This window comes from Nannospalax galili, unplaced genomic scaffold (assembly GCF_000622305.1).
Source record: "Nannospalax galili isolate Female #2095 unplaced genomic scaffold, S.galili_v1.0 scaffold238, whole genome shotgun sequence".
Taxonomy (NCBI): domain Eukaryota; kingdom Metazoa; phylum Chordata; class Mammalia; order Rodentia; family Spalacidae; genus Nannospalax; species Nannospalax galili.
Window position 1 is genome coordinate 2787814 of NW_008341888.1, and position 18405 is coordinate 2806218.

The 18405-nt window shown below is 40.5% G+C and overlaps 1 protein-coding gene across 2 annotated transcripts; it reads right to left on the reverse strand.

Annotated features, from left to right (window-relative positions):
* Positions 1-2646: 2646 nt before the first annotated feature.
* Pbdc1 (polysaccharide biosynthesis domain containing 1) lies at positions 2647-6465 on the reverse strand. 2 transcript variants are annotated; one of them, XM_008837674.3, is made up of 6 exons: positions 6278-6465; positions 6124-6189; positions 4947-5006; positions 4472-4612; positions 3443-3554; positions 2647-3060 (listed from the first exon to the last, which is right to left on the reverse strand). In XM_008837674.3, exons 1-6 carry the CDS (start codon positions 6305-6307, stop codon positions 2906-2908), a joined length of 564 nt encoding a protein of 187 aa, XP_008835896.1. In that variant the 5' UTR covers positions 6308-6465; the 3' UTR covers positions 2647-2905. The 2 variants fall into 2 exon arrangements, with proteins under 2 accessions (XP_008835896.1, XP_008835895.1); XM_008837673.3 differs by having other exon boundaries at positions 2647-3133; positions 6278-6456.
* Between the last annotated feature and the right edge of the window lie 11940 nt (positions 6466-18405).

Here is an 18405-nt window from a genome sequence, read left to right on the forward strand (position 1 = left end):
TGCATGGAAAAAGCTGGGGACACTGAAATCATCTTGATGCATTTATAGCACCAGAGACCCATTCTGCTAAGTCTGTCCCTTCTAACCTGGGACACTGCCTTGGATTCCTGGCCTCTTCGGGTCCATCTGTGTTCTGTATATTTATTTCTCTTCCCTTTCCCAGTTTTGATTAGCTACTTCTTCAAAGACACCTCTTGCTTCAAAGCAGTTTGGTTTCCAAGTACATCCTCTGTAAAACTGAACAAAGTTATTAAGCCAGTTGTCAAGCCAGTGAACAACCTGGAAAAAGCCACCAGAACTACAACTGAATATGGAAAATAATATATCACCTATAGAGTATTATTTGTGTTACCCAATGTCCTTCGGTGTGAGTCTATTCACTGGGCCCACCAAGTGTCCCATCCCTGTAAAACACTGTCTTTCCTCCTCCCGGTAGCTAGCTATCAATTGCCAAAAGTTCCTTAGGTTGGGTAGGGATTTCAAAACTATACATTTTTATGAAATGAAAATTCTAACTGATATTTCAAATATTCTTAGGAATCTATCAAAAGAACTCACAGAGAAACCTATTTGCTTTCTACACAGCTGCTAGTGCCTGTGCTGGTTAGTTTTTGTCAACCTGACACAAACCTAGACATACCTGGCAAGAGCAAAGTGCCTCAACTGAGGAATTTCCTCCATCTCAGTGGGCCTGGGGCTTGTCTGTGGGACATTCTCTTGATCACTAATTGATGTAGGATGGCCCAGCCCACTGAGGGAGGTGCCATCCTTAGGGAGGTGGGGCCTGAGCTGTACAAGGAAGCAAGTCAGCAAGCTGCATTCCTCTATGGTTTCTTACCTCTATGGTAATTCAACTGTGAACCCAAACTGTCAGAATGGGGAATGTAGCCCAGTAACCTGCCTCCAGGTTCCTGCCTTGGCTTCCATTGATGACTCACTGAAATAAACCCTTTCTTCCCCAAGATATTAGTCAGTGTTTTATCACAGCGACAGAAAGCAAAGTAGGACAGTGCCTTTCTGGCTCAGCTCTTGCCTAGGGCACAACAAATCAGTCAGTTTTAATATTTGTTTTTTCCCCTATGTCTACTAAGGGGAAAAGTGTCTTTTTTCCTTCCTATAGTCCAATAAATCTTTTCTTACACAAGAATGTGGTTAGACTTGTAAGAGTACTTTCTGTTTTTACAAGTGCTGTGGTTTCCTCTAATTTTCAGGAGTCAAGTTCAGTATGTCTTGGAGGATGCAGGAACTTTAATAGACCTGTAATGATAACCAGGGCTGCATCCAAACAGCACCACACAAGAAACACCTTCCCCATATAAAGTTAATAATAATTTTTGTGTGACAAAAATATCACTCAATAACGTTTGTATCAAATATATGCTATTGTCCACAGCATTATAAAAGGGAAACCACTGTATCAAACATTACATGATTATTATTATTATTATTTACTAGCTTTCAGGTAACAATCTAGCTATTAGAGGAAGAACAGGCAGGATTGTGAGGATTTTTTTTTAACTTTTATTTATTTTTTTTATGTATATGTGTGTATTGTCTATGTGTAGGTAAGTGCACCCATGTCGTGCAATGCCTGTGGAGGTCAGAAGAGGCTGTCAGATCCCCTGGGACTGGAGTTACACACAGTTGTTAGCTGCCATGTGGGTGCTGGGATTCGAATCCGGGTCTTCTGTAAGAACAACCAGTGTTCTTAACCACTGAGCCATCTCTCCAGGCCAGGATTGTGAGGATTTTTTATTTTTAAATTTCATTTTATTTGTATTTTATGTGTGTGAGTGTATTGCTTGCATGTATATAAGTGAACCACATGTGTGCAATGCCCACAGAGGCCAGAACAAGGTGTCAGATCCCCTGGAACAAGAGTTACTGATGGTTACCTGCCATTGGGAACTGAACCTGCATCTTCTTTAAGAGCAGCCAATGCTCTTAACTACTGAGCCATCTCTCCACCCCCCAGGATTATAAATTTGAAGCCAGCTTGGTCTACATAGTGAGTTCCAGGCCAGACTAGAGTACAAAGTGAGACTGTGTCTCAAAATACAACAACAAAAAGTCTAGAAGAGAATCAAGTTCAGGCTCTTGCTCTTTTATAATAAACTGGGCTACACTCCCCATTCTGACAGTTTAGGCTGATGTTCTTGAATTTAAATCTTTCCAAAATAGCAAAGGAAATCAGAGAACTAGAGTCATGGCAAAGTTACCCCTTTAATCCCAGCACTCGGGAGGCACAGGCAGGTGGATCTCTGTGATCAAGGCCAGCCTCGTCTACATACTGAGTTCTAGGCCAGCTGGGGCTACAGGGAGACCCTGTCTCAAAAAGACCAAAAAAAATTTGAGATGGAGTCACAGTCTGTAGCCCAGGATGACCTCAAATACATGCAGTTCTCTTGCCTGAAATGTTGGGAGTTCAGGTAAGAGCTACTATGCCTGGCTAAGAGTCAATTATTATATAAGTACTTTTAATCTCCAAACCAGGTAGAATTTAACCACTTAAGAAAACTTCACTAACAAGAACAGTCTGAAGAATTAATAGACACAGTTTTATAAGAGATACGGTGATAAGATTATATAGCTGAATAAAACTGGTGTTAAATAATTTTAAATACTTTAAAAAGAATGTCACAAATAATCATATAAACCAAAAGGAATTTATTTACAAAATTTCTTACTTATCAAGACTGAGCAAAAAGAAGCAGTATATCAAGAAACAATAAACCTAGAAACTCAATATAACAATCTTTAGACCAGTTCATACAAGCCAATGCCCAGAGCAGCTTTGATTGTTAGCTAGAAAGATGTCTTCTGAGTCCTCCAACTGCATACAGGCATTCATTCAACCAGAAGGGTCTGTGCAGGTAGCACCTTCATACTTGTGAGCTCAGCTGAGTTACATGCCTCTTGGCTCCTTTCTTTTCTCCACCTTGGTTAGTCTTCTACTTCTCTCCTTTTTTGACGCCTTTCTTTTTTTCTTTTCCACAACCAACTCCTTCCTCAGATTTCTCTTCTTCCTTGTCAGCTCCTTTCTCTTCTTGATCCTCAACACTGACAGAAACGGCTTTGTTATAGCCTTCCCTGTTCCGAGCAATTTCTATTGCAAAAAATTGAATCCTAGGGGCTGAAAGCGAAATTGAATTCATTCATGTCCTAGTCTCAGATAATGCAGTAAACCTACTAGAAACCCACCAATTTTAACTAAGATGAAGATCATTCAAATATAGTCATAAACTAGAAATCTTGAATTCTAATCTCATGCTAATAAAAATACTTACTTACCTGGCAGTTGTGTAAGAAATGGCATCCTGAATTTGAAATATACAAGGAAGATGAGCTCTAAGCTAACTATACTTGTTGGTGATTTGTTGGTTAAACCAGACTCCTAGTTCAGTTCCTCTGACAGAAACAATTCCAGAGGCAAGAAACTCACCAAAGATGGTATTCTCCTCAGTATAGCCCTGGGAACAATCCAGCCTCAGCAAAGTACCGTAGTTATAGTCTTCTACAATCCCTTCAAATTTTAAGCAGAATGGCCTCCACTTCTATAAAGGCAAAAACAAACAAGTAAACAACAACAACAACAAAAACTGATGCCCTAGCTGATGGATCCAAGAGGCTAAAATGCTCAAACCCGGAGAGGGGTTGGGCTTCGCCAGTGAGGACAGTAGCCATAAAAGGAAAGATTAGGATAGAGGTGATTGCTGGCTTTACAGTGAAAATTGTATATTTCTGCACTATATATTGTTTCTTTAAACCAGAAAAAAACACCTAAATCTTTTACTACAGAATTAAAATGTGATTTCTAAAATGGATTCTCTGTTCTGTTTTGTGGTTATTAGCCAGCTCAGGCCAAAATGGTCATTCATTCTCACTTAAATGCCAATGAGACAAAAAAGGGCAGCGATTTGTCATAAAGTTTTACTTTAAAAAGTCTCTGTTTAGTAGTGGCAGTTTCCCAAAGATCAGCAACAGCTTGTGCGACTTAAGGGTTTAAATTCTTCATTAGCCAAGGGCCTACTGTGAAGGAAAAAAATTCCTATTATAATATCAGTGCTCTGTGACAGTGTGAGATAGTAACATGAGCAATGAGAAGCAGGTGGTCTGTAATCAGACCAAGAAAACAAGTTCAGAGAATGAAAATACTTCCCTGCACTCCCTCAACCTTACTGACCAAGCCCTGCCAATCCTTCTAGCTAAATTACCTACTTAAATAAACATATTTCCTCCTCCACTAAAAGGAATGGTCAGGTAAAGATCTGAAATGCCCAAGTCATAAAGGAGAGGGAAAAAATGGTTCAACAAATACAAAAAGCCCATAAGCCAGAAAATAATTCATTCCCCAATTTACCTACTTACTGTAAAACCCTTATATAAGTTCCTTAAACAAATCTGAAGCTTATATGACAACATACAATCAATATTATTGGCCAGATGTTACAGTAATAGTTAAGTTTCTTACCTCTTTAGCTGATTCTGATTTGAGTTCTTCTGGGTCCAATACATCTACCTTGAGTTTCCCAAAATTTTCCCGAAACTCAGTGTAGATTTGGTCATCTACTTTGGTGAGTTTCAGGAACTTTGGGTCAACTGATGAAATCAGCTGTCAGACAGTAAAACAACATACAGATATTAGTCTCTAATTTATTACACTTCTAACCCTCCAGTTCCACTCCACCAGAAAACCTTATGGTTCTCAGGGCAGAAGACTTCTTTATGAAGTATTAACAGACCAGATCTTGAATGTAATCATTTAAAAGGTTGTAAGTGCCACAGTAAATCTGGTTATCAAATTTACTTCTGCCCTTGCTCCCCCAAGGTAAGATTTTATGGTAGTCAAAACATAAGGCTTAAGTTGCTGAGAACAGTGATAAGCCAGCACTATACACTAGAATTACATGTTGAATTCTGGTTAATGATGAAAACAGACAACTCACTCTGTAATAGACTTCTGCATGCTGCATTGCTTTCATGGCCCAAGCCATCTCAATATCAGGCTGTAAAGGAGTGAAGAATATCAGCTCAGAAACCTCTCAGTCCTGCTACTGGATAACAAATTAAGGAGATCTTTTTTTAAATTTCAAGAGGCCTATGAAACTTGGTGCTGTTGTCAAAGTATAAAAACTGAATTAATGGATTTGGGCAATATGTCTTTACAATGACTAAAAGAAGCTACCAACATAGAATAATAAAAACAGTGAACCACTAGATGGCTTTTCCAGCAGCTAGTGGAAGTGTGGAAAAACACAAAAAGTAGATATTTAACTCAGTTGAGTTAAATAGCTGTAAATGTTACAGTAATACTGTAACTCCGAGTGTTTGGCAGGATAAAGAGAAGTTACTTTTCACTATGTCTTCTGTTCTTCAGATGGCCAATGCCTGACTCTAACAACTGCCCACTGGAAGTGAATGAAGCAACTAGGTTATAAGTCTGACCAAGCACCCACTACCTTTTCCATTGGAGTCTCCCACTCCAACAGGCTAGTCTACCTCATAAACCCCAGAAAGATCTATCTGCATTTGTCCCTCCACACCTTAGACCAAGAAATCTTCCCACCTGTCAATCCATTTGTTTTGTCCACTTAACATGTTGAGGATCCTGTTCAAATTCCACTTTCCCGGTGAAATCTACTTAGAAGTCGCTCCTGCTAAACCCCTGATGCACTCCTCTAATATGCATTACGTTCTTATCTGGTGATATTACTATTCTGGTGGTTCCTTTTATCTCTCAAAACGCATCAAAATGAGGCACAACACAAACCAGTGCAATTTTGCCGTACAGTGGAATCACTCAGGGTCTTTTTAAAAACTACTAGGTTTGGGTTCCTGTTCCCCTGGAACAGTCAGATATGGGCTGTAACCTGGACTCTAGGATGCCTAGAAGCTTACCAGGCGATTCTACGGTCTAGCAAACTTGGAGAATCACTTCCACAGGCATTAGTACTACATCTGTGAGCAAAGCCTAGAATGAAGTGAAAGAGCGTGAACTTTTTGGCTGACATGAGGGGTCTGCGGAAGACACCAGAAAAGGAAGGGACTTCTAACTTATTGCCAGGCCTCGCAGAACTCCCGGGCAGGCTTGGTGGATAGAAGGTGTGGGTGAGTCATACTCACATCATTGCCATACGACTCCGCTGGGAGAGAGAGTGCATGTGCCAGGGACATCACTTCCCCCAAAACCTGCGGATGGAAGAAAAATCAGAGGGAGGAGCGGCTCGCGGTGTGCATCCGCGGCCTGCGTACTACCCGCCCCAGAACAGGGTCTTACCGGCTCTTCGAGTTCACCAGCAGATTCCATGTTGCAGGCGAGACACCCGGGCTGCCCCTCCCCGGAACCGAAGTGTTGGACTTTTTTTTCCTTCTCGCGTGCTCCCCTAACTATAGATAAGGAACAGTAGGACTGCTTACCAGGCTAGCTAGCCAGTCTGCGCGTGCGTATTTGCGTGCCCGCCCCCTGCGGAGGAGCTCCGTGGCCCCGCCTCAGCCGCACCACACATGCGCCCTAATGGCAAGTTGCTGAGTTATGTGGACTACCAGCACGGTCTGAGGTGGTAGAGTGTTCAGCCAATTCACGTGAAAAATCCTGTGTTAAACTACTGCAGTTTTCTGTCCTCTGTGTACCCTGCAGAAATTCAAATTCACACTCGATTCCTGCACGCGTATACACACACACACACAGACCCATGCGCGCGTGCGTGCCTGCGTGTGTGTGTGTGTGTGTGTGTGTGTGTGTGTGTGTGTCTGTGCGTGCGTGCGTGCGTGTGTGTGTGCGTGGTGTGTACGCTCGCCCGTGCGTGAACTAGTATACCAAACCCAAAACGGGGAGTAAATCACAAGCCTGGCACTAGGGGCAGAGGCGGTGGGCTGAAGGTTGAAGAATTTGTACCTGCTTTGAAAGCGCTAGCTAGAGTTAGGTGAAGTGGGGCAAGCAGCATCCTATACTGTGGGAGCATGGATGAAGAAACCTAAACTGAATTATGAAGGACACTTACACAAGCAAGTAGGAAAGACACTGAGGCAGAGGGAACAACGTAAGCGATGGTATAGATGAGTTAAACATTGCTGGGAGTTGAAAAAAATGTAGCAAAGTGTAGTCAGGGCTTTGTGTGGTGAATTTTAAGATGAGAATTTTAAAAGCAACGGTAAACTACTGAGGCCTTTAGCCCAGTCCCATAAACGGACTTAAAATTTATGATTATTCTAATAAGATGTGAGAGATTAACTTGAGGAAGACCAAATAGGAGGCAGGGTGGGGGAAGACAGTGACTGAATGAGATGAATTTTGAGAACTGATAAGGCCTTCTGGATAAGTGGACACGACAATAAAAGAGAATTAGGAGTCTTGGCCAAAGACCCACATTCTGCAATCTGCTCCTTGCCATATGTTGCCTGATTGATGAAAGTTGAGAGATGTATTAGTATTGTCTCAAAACTGCACCCACCCAGGGCTCAGGTACCATTCCTGAAGTGGGTGCTGAAAGATTGTAAGAGCCAGGGGAGGAGGTGCATGACCTTGTGGAACCAGAGTGTTTCAGGCTCCTCGGATATTGCTCAATATGAATCTACAGCAATGGTGTCAGCATGTGTAGAGACTCAGGTCTGCTGGTGGACAAAGGGAATGAGTGAAGACAAAGGACTCCACCTTCTGATGGAGGACAAGAGTGAGTTTAATTCTTTAGTAGTGCTTTTTATACTCTCAAAACTACAATTGTAAGCTTGGTGTTTGTGTGAGAATATATGAAAGAATTAGTTTCACAAAGAAGAAAACACATTCTACAGGTTTACATTTAAAGTTAATCAGTAGGCTACAAAGAGTATATTAGTTTCTTACACAATCTATAGATTTTTAACAATTTCCAGGAAGGCTAGTCAGCTGGTGATTACATTTATTATTAAACAATCATCCTATGTTTTGCAGTACCATGACTTAGACTTATGTTTTTCTCTGATCTGTGACTAAGGTGGTATTCCGCCGAGCGTAACATTCTTGTTTTCAAGAAATGTCTGGACCTTGTCCCTGACCATTCTTAAGCTCTTCTTTGCTGTTCTCCTTCATTTCCCCATTTTTGTTTAGCCATGGTCTGCATCATAAGGCCAACTACTGCAATTTGGTGTTGTGCTATGATTTAGGTTCTGTTTGATTTTTTTTATAGATCACTGACAATAGTATCAATTATGTCATTTTTAGATAACTCTAATTGTTTACCAAATGTGTGAGATATATCAGACTGTAATCTTAATATCTCTTGAGTTAAGTTTCTATGATTAAGTAAATGTCCCTCAACATTCTCCCAAGGGAATAAGGTAAGCATTCCATTGCACAGGAGTAACACAGAACTGAGATGCATTCCAATCACATTTTAAGAATGCATAAGACCCATGCAAACTCAAGCAGACAAAAACTCAGCATAGAACTGTGGAAATGGGCATCAGATCCCAATCTTAGCCTAAGAGCTATTAGCAACTGATTACTGCTGGGTGAACAATAGTTGATCTTTAAGAGAGTGAGTCTAGATACACTGACTAGACCCCAGTGGATGAACTTGCACTGAGTGACATCTGGGTACATTAACTTGATATGATAGGCCTTAATATAGATGACAGCATGCATGAAATCTGGTGGGGGGCTATGGGAGTATATGGATGGGGGAGGGGCATAAAGATGATTAAGATATTCTGTATGAAATACACAAATATTAAATAAAAATTAATAAAAAATGTAAATTTTAAAAAGAGAATTAGGATCCTTGTATGAATCCCAGATTTTGAAGTAAGATTTGGACGTGGGTATTACTGAGCTGGAAAGCACAGGAGGAGGTATGAGGAGGGTAAGCTGACTTTGAAGAGTGCATGGGATATTCATATCAAACCGAAAAGAGCTGCAAGTTTGATTCCTGGCACTTCAGGTTTACTTGTACTTTGACGAGGAAAATTTAAAGACTGTATGGCACAAGGAGAGGCAGGGGAAGGATGTGACCGTTTATGAAAAAGAAAAGGCAGGTAGAAAAGAGTAACAAATAGAAATTGTCTCCAAGACATCAGCAAAGAACAGGGCAGTCTCACAGATGCCAAAGAATAAAATAACTTCCAGAAAGATATGATCAAACTCTAGGCCCAGAAATACTGAGAGGTAATGGATGTTGGATGGCAGAGGGCATGGGACACAAAGAATCTACAGTGTCCAAAGAAAGCTGTAAAACATTGTAACCAGGAACAGACATCAGGTCTAGGAACTCTTTATTTGAATTATGGCAAAGGACAGATAACTTATAATTTCATTGTTTCAACCAATTATAAGTAAACAGTTCAACAGTATTATGTGTATTCATGCTTTTCCATAACAGAAATCATCTTTGTGATTACACATGTAAATCTGGTATTTTGCCATTCTCAGAATTCCAGGGTCCTTTGTCTTTTATATATTGTCAAGCCTCTAGTCATGACTTATGTTTGTCAGAGATTTGGGGAATTACCATAACTTGCTTTGGCATTTTAATAATCTAAGCAAGACTTTTTGCCTCTCTTCAACTGGCACCAAATAGGTGAAGAAGCAAATCAATGGGAAGATGTTGCCACATCTGAAATTTTCATAATTGATCGCAAATCTGTAATTTTAAAATTATATCCTTGGAAACATATTTCTAAGGATGAGAGAAACAATGATCCTCACTTCATAATGTGTTCTGAAGACTTAAGAGCAGTGAAAGCTGCCAAGCAGTTTATTTTATGACATTGTAAAATCTGACCTCAGCTTAGAATGGCAGACCCAATGGTTGAGTGTAGAGAACAGTTTATAAATCCTAACATCCAAACTTCCTTCCCTTTTTGAATAATCATGAGGGTACAATCTTACTGTTCATTAGGCCTTATCTTACACTCTGTTGCTTACCTTTGTATTTTTCTTAATAGAATCATTTTGAGATTTTTTTCTCTACATTTTGCATCTTTATTTATTTAAAAGCTTATCAGATGAATGACATTGCAGGCAAGCTAGGCTAGTAGTAATTTTCTACTAAAATTTTAGTTTGGGTAGGTGAGTGGGGTAACTGAGCAGAGTTTGGATGGGGAAATAGCTAGACTAGCAGGCATTAGCAGGGTTTTTCCTGTTCATTTGTAGCTAGACTTAGGCTGCCTCAAGGCACCTTTGAAAATGAACCATCAGATTTTATTTCTAGCAAGGAGAAGTTGTTAATCAATGAGTTAATAACCTGACTCAAATTTCAGCTGAATAACTTCCCAATATTTTTGTCAGTGGTAGCAAGTGAAACCAAACAATATCTTGAAAAAAATTTTATTTTTCCCCTGTGATCTTGCCTCAAACTCCACAGGAAACTCATGCGGAAACTGTCGCACCATTCCACCTACCAGAGAGATGATAGTGCAGGTCTTTCTCACAGAGAGGGACACATAAAAAGGACAGTGTAGCAGTTCACTAATGCCCTGAGTGTTCTACTTAAGAACTGTCTTAGATTTAGATAGAAGTGAAAACCTGGCACAACATGAAGTTTTGAAATCTTTTAATAGGCTATTTTGTTTTTTAGAGCTGGTCTCACTATGTAGCCCTTGGCGGGCTTTGAACTTGCTCTGTAGACCAGGCTGGCCTCTAACTCATAGAGATCTGCCTGCCTCTGCCTACCAAGTAGTGGAACTAAAGGTATGTGTCAATCTGTCCAGCTGAAATCTCACCTGGAGACATTGATAGCATGATGGAATGCTCCCACAATATTTCAGCCTTGGTCTTTTTCTTTCTCCCAGGTTTTGTAACAAATTTCAAGGTCAGTCACTATTACTTTTTTATCCATCATCCAGTACGCAATCAGCTGCTCATAATAACTATGCCCTGAAGAATGTCTACATGGCGATTCATATTCAGTAACTATTGCCCTCATGTGTAATTTGTACCAGATATGGCTTCTAGCCGTTCTGTATAAGTTGAATTACTTTTTGAAAAAAAAAGTTTAGAATTTTTGTATTATTGTGTATGCTTATGTGTCTCTGTGGGTGTATGTGTATGTTTATTTGTGTGAGTGCATGAGGAGGGCAGAAGAGGGTGTCAGATCCCCTGGGGCTGGAGTTACAAGCAGTTGTAAACCTCCAGATGTGGGTGCTAGGAACTGAACTTGGGGCCTCTGCAAGAGCAACCAGCACTCTTAAAAACTGAGTCATCTCTCCAGTCCTACTTTTTGACATTTTCATCACATACATACTGTAACGTGATTGTTATAATGTTCTATGGATCCTGGAAAATGATGTATACTATTTAATTGTTGTGTTCAGAATTTAGTTTCTAGCCGTTAAACTGAATTTGTTCATCATATTTCTCTTTCAACTTGTGTCATTTTCCAGAAACCCACCTCCACCCTGCCCCATCCCATCTTGTGTAGGTTCAGTTTCCCCAGTCGGGAGGTTGAAAGATAATGCTACCAGGCCAGGCCAACCATGAGTTCCAGCTACTGCTTTTTTGTACCTGGTAAACATATTTGCTTTTCGGGAATCAAAACTCAGAAAACAACAATTATCCATTATACCAACTGGTGATCAACTTAGTCCTTGAATTCAATTCCTAACTATGCTATCTATAAACAGAGTTTATGTGTGTGTGTGTGTGTGTGTATCATTTAAAAACACAAACAAAACTGCCTAACTAGCAGTTATACTGAAACCAGTGCAGAGCATAATCTAACCTAGGAGGCCTGCTCAATTTATGGCCACTAGGTGCTACAGTGTGAGTGTTTCAGTCTTCTCCAAAAGTCATGAAACTTAATCGCCAATGCAATAGTACTTGGAGGCATGGGCTTTGGAAGGTTTTTAACGCAGACCCTTTATGAACAGCAATAGGTGATCTTATGAAAAAGGGCACAACCTAAGGGGTCAACTCTTTTATTCCTCTTCCATCAGGAAGTGACACTTCCTCATCTGGAGCAAAGCAACAAGACCCATCTTCAGAGAGGTCCTAACCAGTTGGTGCCATTTTCTTGTACTTCCTAACCTCTAGAGTTGTGAAAAATTAGTTTCTAATGTGTATAAATTATCAAATCTCAGGTATTTTTATAGAAGCACAAATAGACTAATATACTATGCTTTATTTGCTATTAATGAGCAGCTATATAAAGAATATGTGCCCTATGGGATATATAGCTCTATCTTTAAAAACGAAATGCATATGCAAGAAAGTTTACAGTCTACTAATTAAAGAAACACATTAAAAATGTTTTTTCCAGCCACTCTTCTATCCAGCAGATTGGCATGACATTAGGAAAAACTGGGAGCCTTAAAACTACCCTAAGAAGGCACAAAATTCAGCAGGAAAAGGATTTGGGGCTGACAAACATTTTTTTCAAACACAGAGGGCAGGGGCAAGAGCGGAGTTGCGTTCTTTTGTGAGTAAATGCTGTCACCTGGTGGCCAAAATTTCACTGGGTGAAGAAGAAAATTCAAGAGAGGTTTTTTTCATGACTAATTTTCATTGTTAACTAGACCAGTGAAGGTTCAAAACGAAACACTGGGGAATGGGAAAGAGAAAGCCTATTTACTCACTAACCCCATGACTTCGTTAGTCGCGGCGTCCCCAAAGTCAATTAGAGGACGCGGTCCTTTTAAATACGGGCCCGGAAGTCAACGACACGAGCAGAACGTTCAAACTGTTCAAAAGCCGCGATTCCGGTATTCAGAGCCGGAGCAGATTGTGAGTTAGGACATCTTTATCTGGCTGTACGCAACTTCATTCCTGGATCCTTTTTGGGTCCTTGCGGCAACCGGCTTTACTGGTAGGACTGAAGGCGTGGAGGGGGCGGAAGGGAAGAGCTTAGTCTCCCGACCTCATCTGTGTGGCGTCTTGGGCAATAACGGAAAGATCCATTCTGACGTGCGCATTATGCCATACAGAATTACACAGCTACATCATCTCGGCAGGCAGCTACTTTTCGGGAAGTTTCTCCGGTTCCCTTATTGGTCAGGGCCCAGGTGTTTTAGTGGGAGAAAGACGAAACCAGTTAACTCTGGAACTCTTAAGGGCTAATCCACCCCCTGTCAAGTAGTCAGACCCTGGAGACCTGAGACACTTTGGATACAATGGCTCGCTTGCCAAGGACCATTCATTCTAGTGGGTGGGACAGAAACAAATTATCGACTTAATTTCATGTAGAAATAAGTAATAGAAGGTAAACGGACAGAAACAAATTATCGACTTAATTTCATGTAGAAATAAGTAATAGAAGGTAAACGGACAGAAACAAATTATCGACTTAATTTCATGTAGAAATAAGTAATAGAAGGTAAACGGAATAATTTACGGTGGATTTATTTTCCTTTGATGGCTGACGACATTAGGAGTGGAGTGATGTGCATTTGATGACCTTCAGTAGACCTAACTTGGATTGCTAAAAAAAAAACAACTCCATTCCCTTCATTCCTTGTAGTTTTACTTCTAGACTCTCAAACCTAGTATCAGAATAGAAAATTCACTGGATGGGTTTAGTGGCATCAAGAAGTGCCAGTACTAGATCTTGAACAAAACTTTCAACGTTAGGGCCTTGAACAGTTGGGTTAAAGGCTCCTTTCCACTGAACTCTGCAGTCCAGAGGGTGGGGAAGCCTGGTTCATTTACTTTTATACTCTGCTTTCCCCTCTTTGCCTTCTTTGTCTATGGGTCCCAGGGTCTCATCCTTCCAGATTAGGCTTCCAGGGCTTGACTTTGCTGTCAGGCAGGAGTGTGACCTCCGTCACTATTAGTGGAAAGCCAGTGGAGTTTGAATTCTGGTTAAGTGTTTGGAATGGGCCCATGCTGCAGTGTGACCATGACTGGTATTTTAAAGAATGCTGTCATGACTACACCATTGTAAACTGAGTAAAATATGTGCAATATTGCATGGTGGGCCAAAATGGATTCCTTCCAGTCACACCCAGTCTGGTTCATGCTTGTTCATGTTTATTCTCTCTCTCCCTCTCCTCTTTTCTGCTTCCCTCTCTAGCCCCCTGTCTTCCTTTTTCCCTTCTCTTCTTCCCTCTTAGATGGTCTCATGTAGCTTAGGCTAACTTGACTCACTATGTAGCGAAAGTCCACCTTGAATTTTCCTCCTCCCAAGTTTTGAGATTACAGATATATGCCACCATCACATTTGTCCTAGTTCACCTTTTGTAGGTTTGGGGTGCATGGTGATGAGAAACCAAAAAATGGGTCTCCAGAGGTCATGTCTGTGGTAAGATTCAAGGTGTCATATCCAGATCTTTGACCAGATGATCTGAGAAAATTGGATCCCTGCAAAAGAAGTATAACTAGACTAAGGCAAGGTAAGTGGCCCAGGTAGGTAGAGAGGCTTAAGGAGGTGACAGAACAAGGTTGGGTCCTACAAGTGGGTTAGCAGATTTCGTGGTACAGCCTGGAAAGATTTCTGCATTTCCTATGTAAAGATACCTCACTGCTTAAGTTCGAATATTAAGGACACTTGGCTGGTTGAGTGGCAAGCTTTTGCCCCATTGTATTGGATGGTGGCTTACAACTAACTATGATCTTCAGTTCTTTCTGTAGTCATCACCTATCTTTTCTCCAGATACAAGCAATGACAGGATTTGTCCTCTTTCTGAATACTAAGATTTAGGATTATCCATATTTTTACATAATTTAGGTACATTGTTTTGAAGACAGAAATTCCCTGTAGTCGGGAAAGGGGAGGTTAGAGGAAGATGAAATGTCTGTTATGGTCTGTTTTGACCCATAGTAATTAAAGGATTGCCTGTATCCTTTGTGATTTATCAAAGGTTAACCCAGTCCAAAAGCTTTCTTCACAGTCTTCACAGTGACCTGGGAACATTAGTAGCTGAAATATTTTAAATATGAGAAAACTAAGGCTTCAGTAGTTACAGCAATTTAACTGCAATTAAACAAATACAGTCATGATTTCAAACCAGCTTCATCTCTAGCCCAATGTTTCTGTAGGTGTGGTTCCCCAGACCAATAGAAGTAGCATCACCAATGAACTTGTTACAAATGCAAAGCCTAGACTCACTGAATCACAAACTGGGGCTTGAGCCAAGCCATCAGTGTTTAGGTAGCTTTCCAGTGATTCTGATGCACAATGAGATTTGAGAACCACTGTATAAACAGTGCTCAAGCTCTTCACTAACTGGTAGAGCTGAACTTTCCAAAAACTTTGATACACTTACACATCACATTTGACATCTCTTACATAGTCTGGTCCATGGACCATTCTTCGAAATCTGAGGCTCTGTACTGTACTTCTGTGTGCCTTAAGTGAGCACAATTTTGGGTGAAGATTTTTTCTGGTTCCTGATTTCTGAAAGCAGAGAGTCTGTAGGATTCTTGAATTACCCTCACTGTTTATATTTTTTTAAGTATTTTCCTGAACATAAAGATGATTTTAAAAAATTTAGACTGCATTTTCTCCCAGGTGAGCATCATTTAGGAAATGCTGGGTCCATGTGGATTTACCTGTTTTTATAGTAGAAAGAGAGGTGAGGAGAAGTCTGAGTATTCTCTCCCTGGGTGAGATGAGATGTGCTAATTGGCTGAGAACACTAACAGGAATTGTCTCAAGTAACTTTAAATGCTTCTTGCAGCAGACAGCGATTAACACAGAGACTCAACTGGTCAATATGCAGAGAATAAGAGACTGTGGAGTGTTCAGCCCTAAATGGGACAAGTACATCATACTCTCTCCTCCCGAGGCTCAGAGATCATGTGGAAGAAGGGACAAAAAGATTGTAAGAGCCAAAGGTGGTAGAGGACTACAAGGGGCTGTTGCACCTATGAACTCAGAGCAATTGTGACAGCATGTTCAAGACCTCTGCAAGCTCTATTCAAACAAAATCCCAGCAGAAGCAGGGAGGTGGCAAAAAAAAAAAAAAACCCAACAACTCCAACACTAGTTCAGGAACTATTAGTAATTGATAGCTGCTAGGAGAGGGGGAGTCAGTTTTCTTTAAAGGTATGATTCCAAGTTGGTTGACCAGGCTCCAGGGATGGACCAACCCCCAACAGCATTTGGGGATACAAATTAGGCTTGGTAGGTGTTTAAAAAAAATACTAAAAGAGGGACTAGAGAGATGGCTCGGCAGTTAAGAGCACTGGCTGCTCTTGCAGAGGACCCAGATTCAGGTCCCAGCACCCACATGGCAGCTAACAACTGTCCTTAGTTCCAGGGGATCCGATGCCCTCTTCTGAGTTCATTGGGCATTGCATGACACAGATGCACCTACCTACATACACTCATACACATAAAATAAAAACAATAAATTAAAAAATAATAGAAAATATGAAGTCAGGGATGGGGTAAGGTAAGGGTGAAGATGGGGAGGGAGTCTACAAACAATTAAAATACATTGTATGAAATTCTCAAAGATGCAATAAATTTTTTGTAAGTTAAGATAAAGATAAGAAAAGGTATTTTTCATGGAATTTGAAAGCTATATGGAAATGACAAAAGGAAAAAAATAAAATTATTTCAGGAAAAAAATAGGTGTTGGAAATACTGGGATTACTGTGTTCAAAATGAAGAGCCTGAATGATCTTACTACCAAACTAGTGATTGGTAAGTCCAACATGCCTCTCCCAGTGTGTGTATAGGAGGTCTGTGGAATTTATATTTAGAAAATGTCATATACTCTCAAGTGTTAAGTGAACTAATGTTATAGAGCATACATTGTTATTTTCTATTGTGTGTAGGACTGTTTCTAGGAACCAACCTAGTTTTTTATTGTTATTTGTTACATATTTGTTATATATATATATGTCATATATATATTTGTTTTATATATATATATGTCATATATATATGACAAATTAAGATGAGAAAGCAGATTGTGTTTGATCTGTGGCAGAGTGGAGAGTGGAGGATTCAATGGAGAGTGCCCAGGCATCTCTGTGGCCCCTTTTATCCTCCAGAACTTCATGGAGACATGAAAAGCAACATGTATACCTAGAAGAAGAAGGTAGGATACCTGCAGGATATTCTTGTGGGCCAGGCAGTACAGGAATGTGAGATGCTGCTCCTTAAAACCTCAGGCCTCTAGGCCAAAGTGCTTCTAAAAGAATTGTTCCATAGATTCATGTACTTTAAGGTTTCTGTAGAAAATGTGGGACAAGTAGTTTCCAGATACAGATTTTGTAGCTACACCGACTGTAGCCTGCCACCTGTAAGATATTAAAACTGTCCTCATTGAAGGCCAGTGGCTGCATGGATCTCTGCTTTGTAATATGCTGCTAGGAATGGTGTGTAAGAAGCAAGCACTGTGTGGAGCTCAGTACAGAGGGAAACTATAGAAAACTACTTTAGTTCACATCATTGCAGACAAAACTGCCTGCATATTCACCCTGGAATGTCAGGAGCTGCAAGGAGAGGGCCTAGACCTGTTGTGGATGCCCAGCTTCCTGCCAAGTGAAACTCTGCCAAAAGGAGGCAGAGTATATCTGCCTGATGATGGAATAAAAGCACACTGCCTAGAGCACAGTTGAGTCAGAATAGACCTAGTAGAATCAATGTGATCCAAGATACTATCTCCTATCCCCTGAGAAATTGGTGGAGAAGGCTGTCCTAACACAGACCCAGGTACCTGGCTTCTGTTTATGTTAGTAGAAGAGGCACTTTCAGTGGCTGCTTTGCATCAACTTTGGGAAATTAAGCAGGCAGTAAATCAAATGGCCCTATCTCATTCCTGGAGTTTTCATTTGTTTGACATCAAGTCGAAATGTATATCAGCCAGTACTGCTACCTATTTTCTTATCAAGGAGCTCATAGAAAACTATTTGTAGGAGACTCTCACCCGAAGAATGCATAGATACCTCGTGTGTGTGTGTGTGTGTGTATACATAGATATTGACACCTCACAAGGTATCTTTTTTTCACATTTCAGGAAAGGTTTCCATTTTAGAATATATAAGCTTCCTATACTTGATGTACTTGGGCTTGCAATAAATAGAGATTTCTTCTCTTTTGTAGAAGTAGCATGGCTTTTGTTTCCTCAGTACTAGATCCAGAGTCTAGAACTTTACATTTTTTAGAGGCTGTAAGTATCCATACAGCAGCTTGGACCAAGTAGGCCAAGAGGGATTGAATCTTGTCAATAAGCCATTCCCTACTTGACCTTCATTGAATATGGTCATGGGTCTTACTTGTTTCCCTTTTCCTGCTCTGGATGCCCTTTGTGGACTGTTTTTCATATTTATAAGACACAAGTCCAGTGCCCCCTACCCTTTTCAGCATAACCAAAAAGGAAAGCACAAGCACAGGTAACTTAGTGCTTCATGCAGACCTGTGAATGCCACTTTCTCCAGCAAAAGCTAACCTGAATTCAGAGGCTGGAAAGACAATAAAAGCCACCATTTTCTGAATGAATCATAAAAAAATGAACACTGCCTGATCTTTGAGCACACAGTGTCTC

Bases quoted from the DNA above. Each gene is read 5' to 3' on its own strand.
- Pbdc1 (XM_008837673.3), bottom strand. From the start codon at position 6,307: ATGGAATCTGCTGGTGAACTCGAAGAGCCG. The intron at 6,190-6,277 runs GTAAGACCCTGT...TTCCATCCGCAG, and splicing joins CTGGTGAACTCGAAGAGCCG to GTTTTGGGGGAAGTGATGTC. The intron at 4,613-4,946 runs GTGAGTTGTCTG...ACTGTCTGACAG, and splicing joins ATGCAGAAGTCTATTACAGA to CTGATTTCATCAGTTGACCC.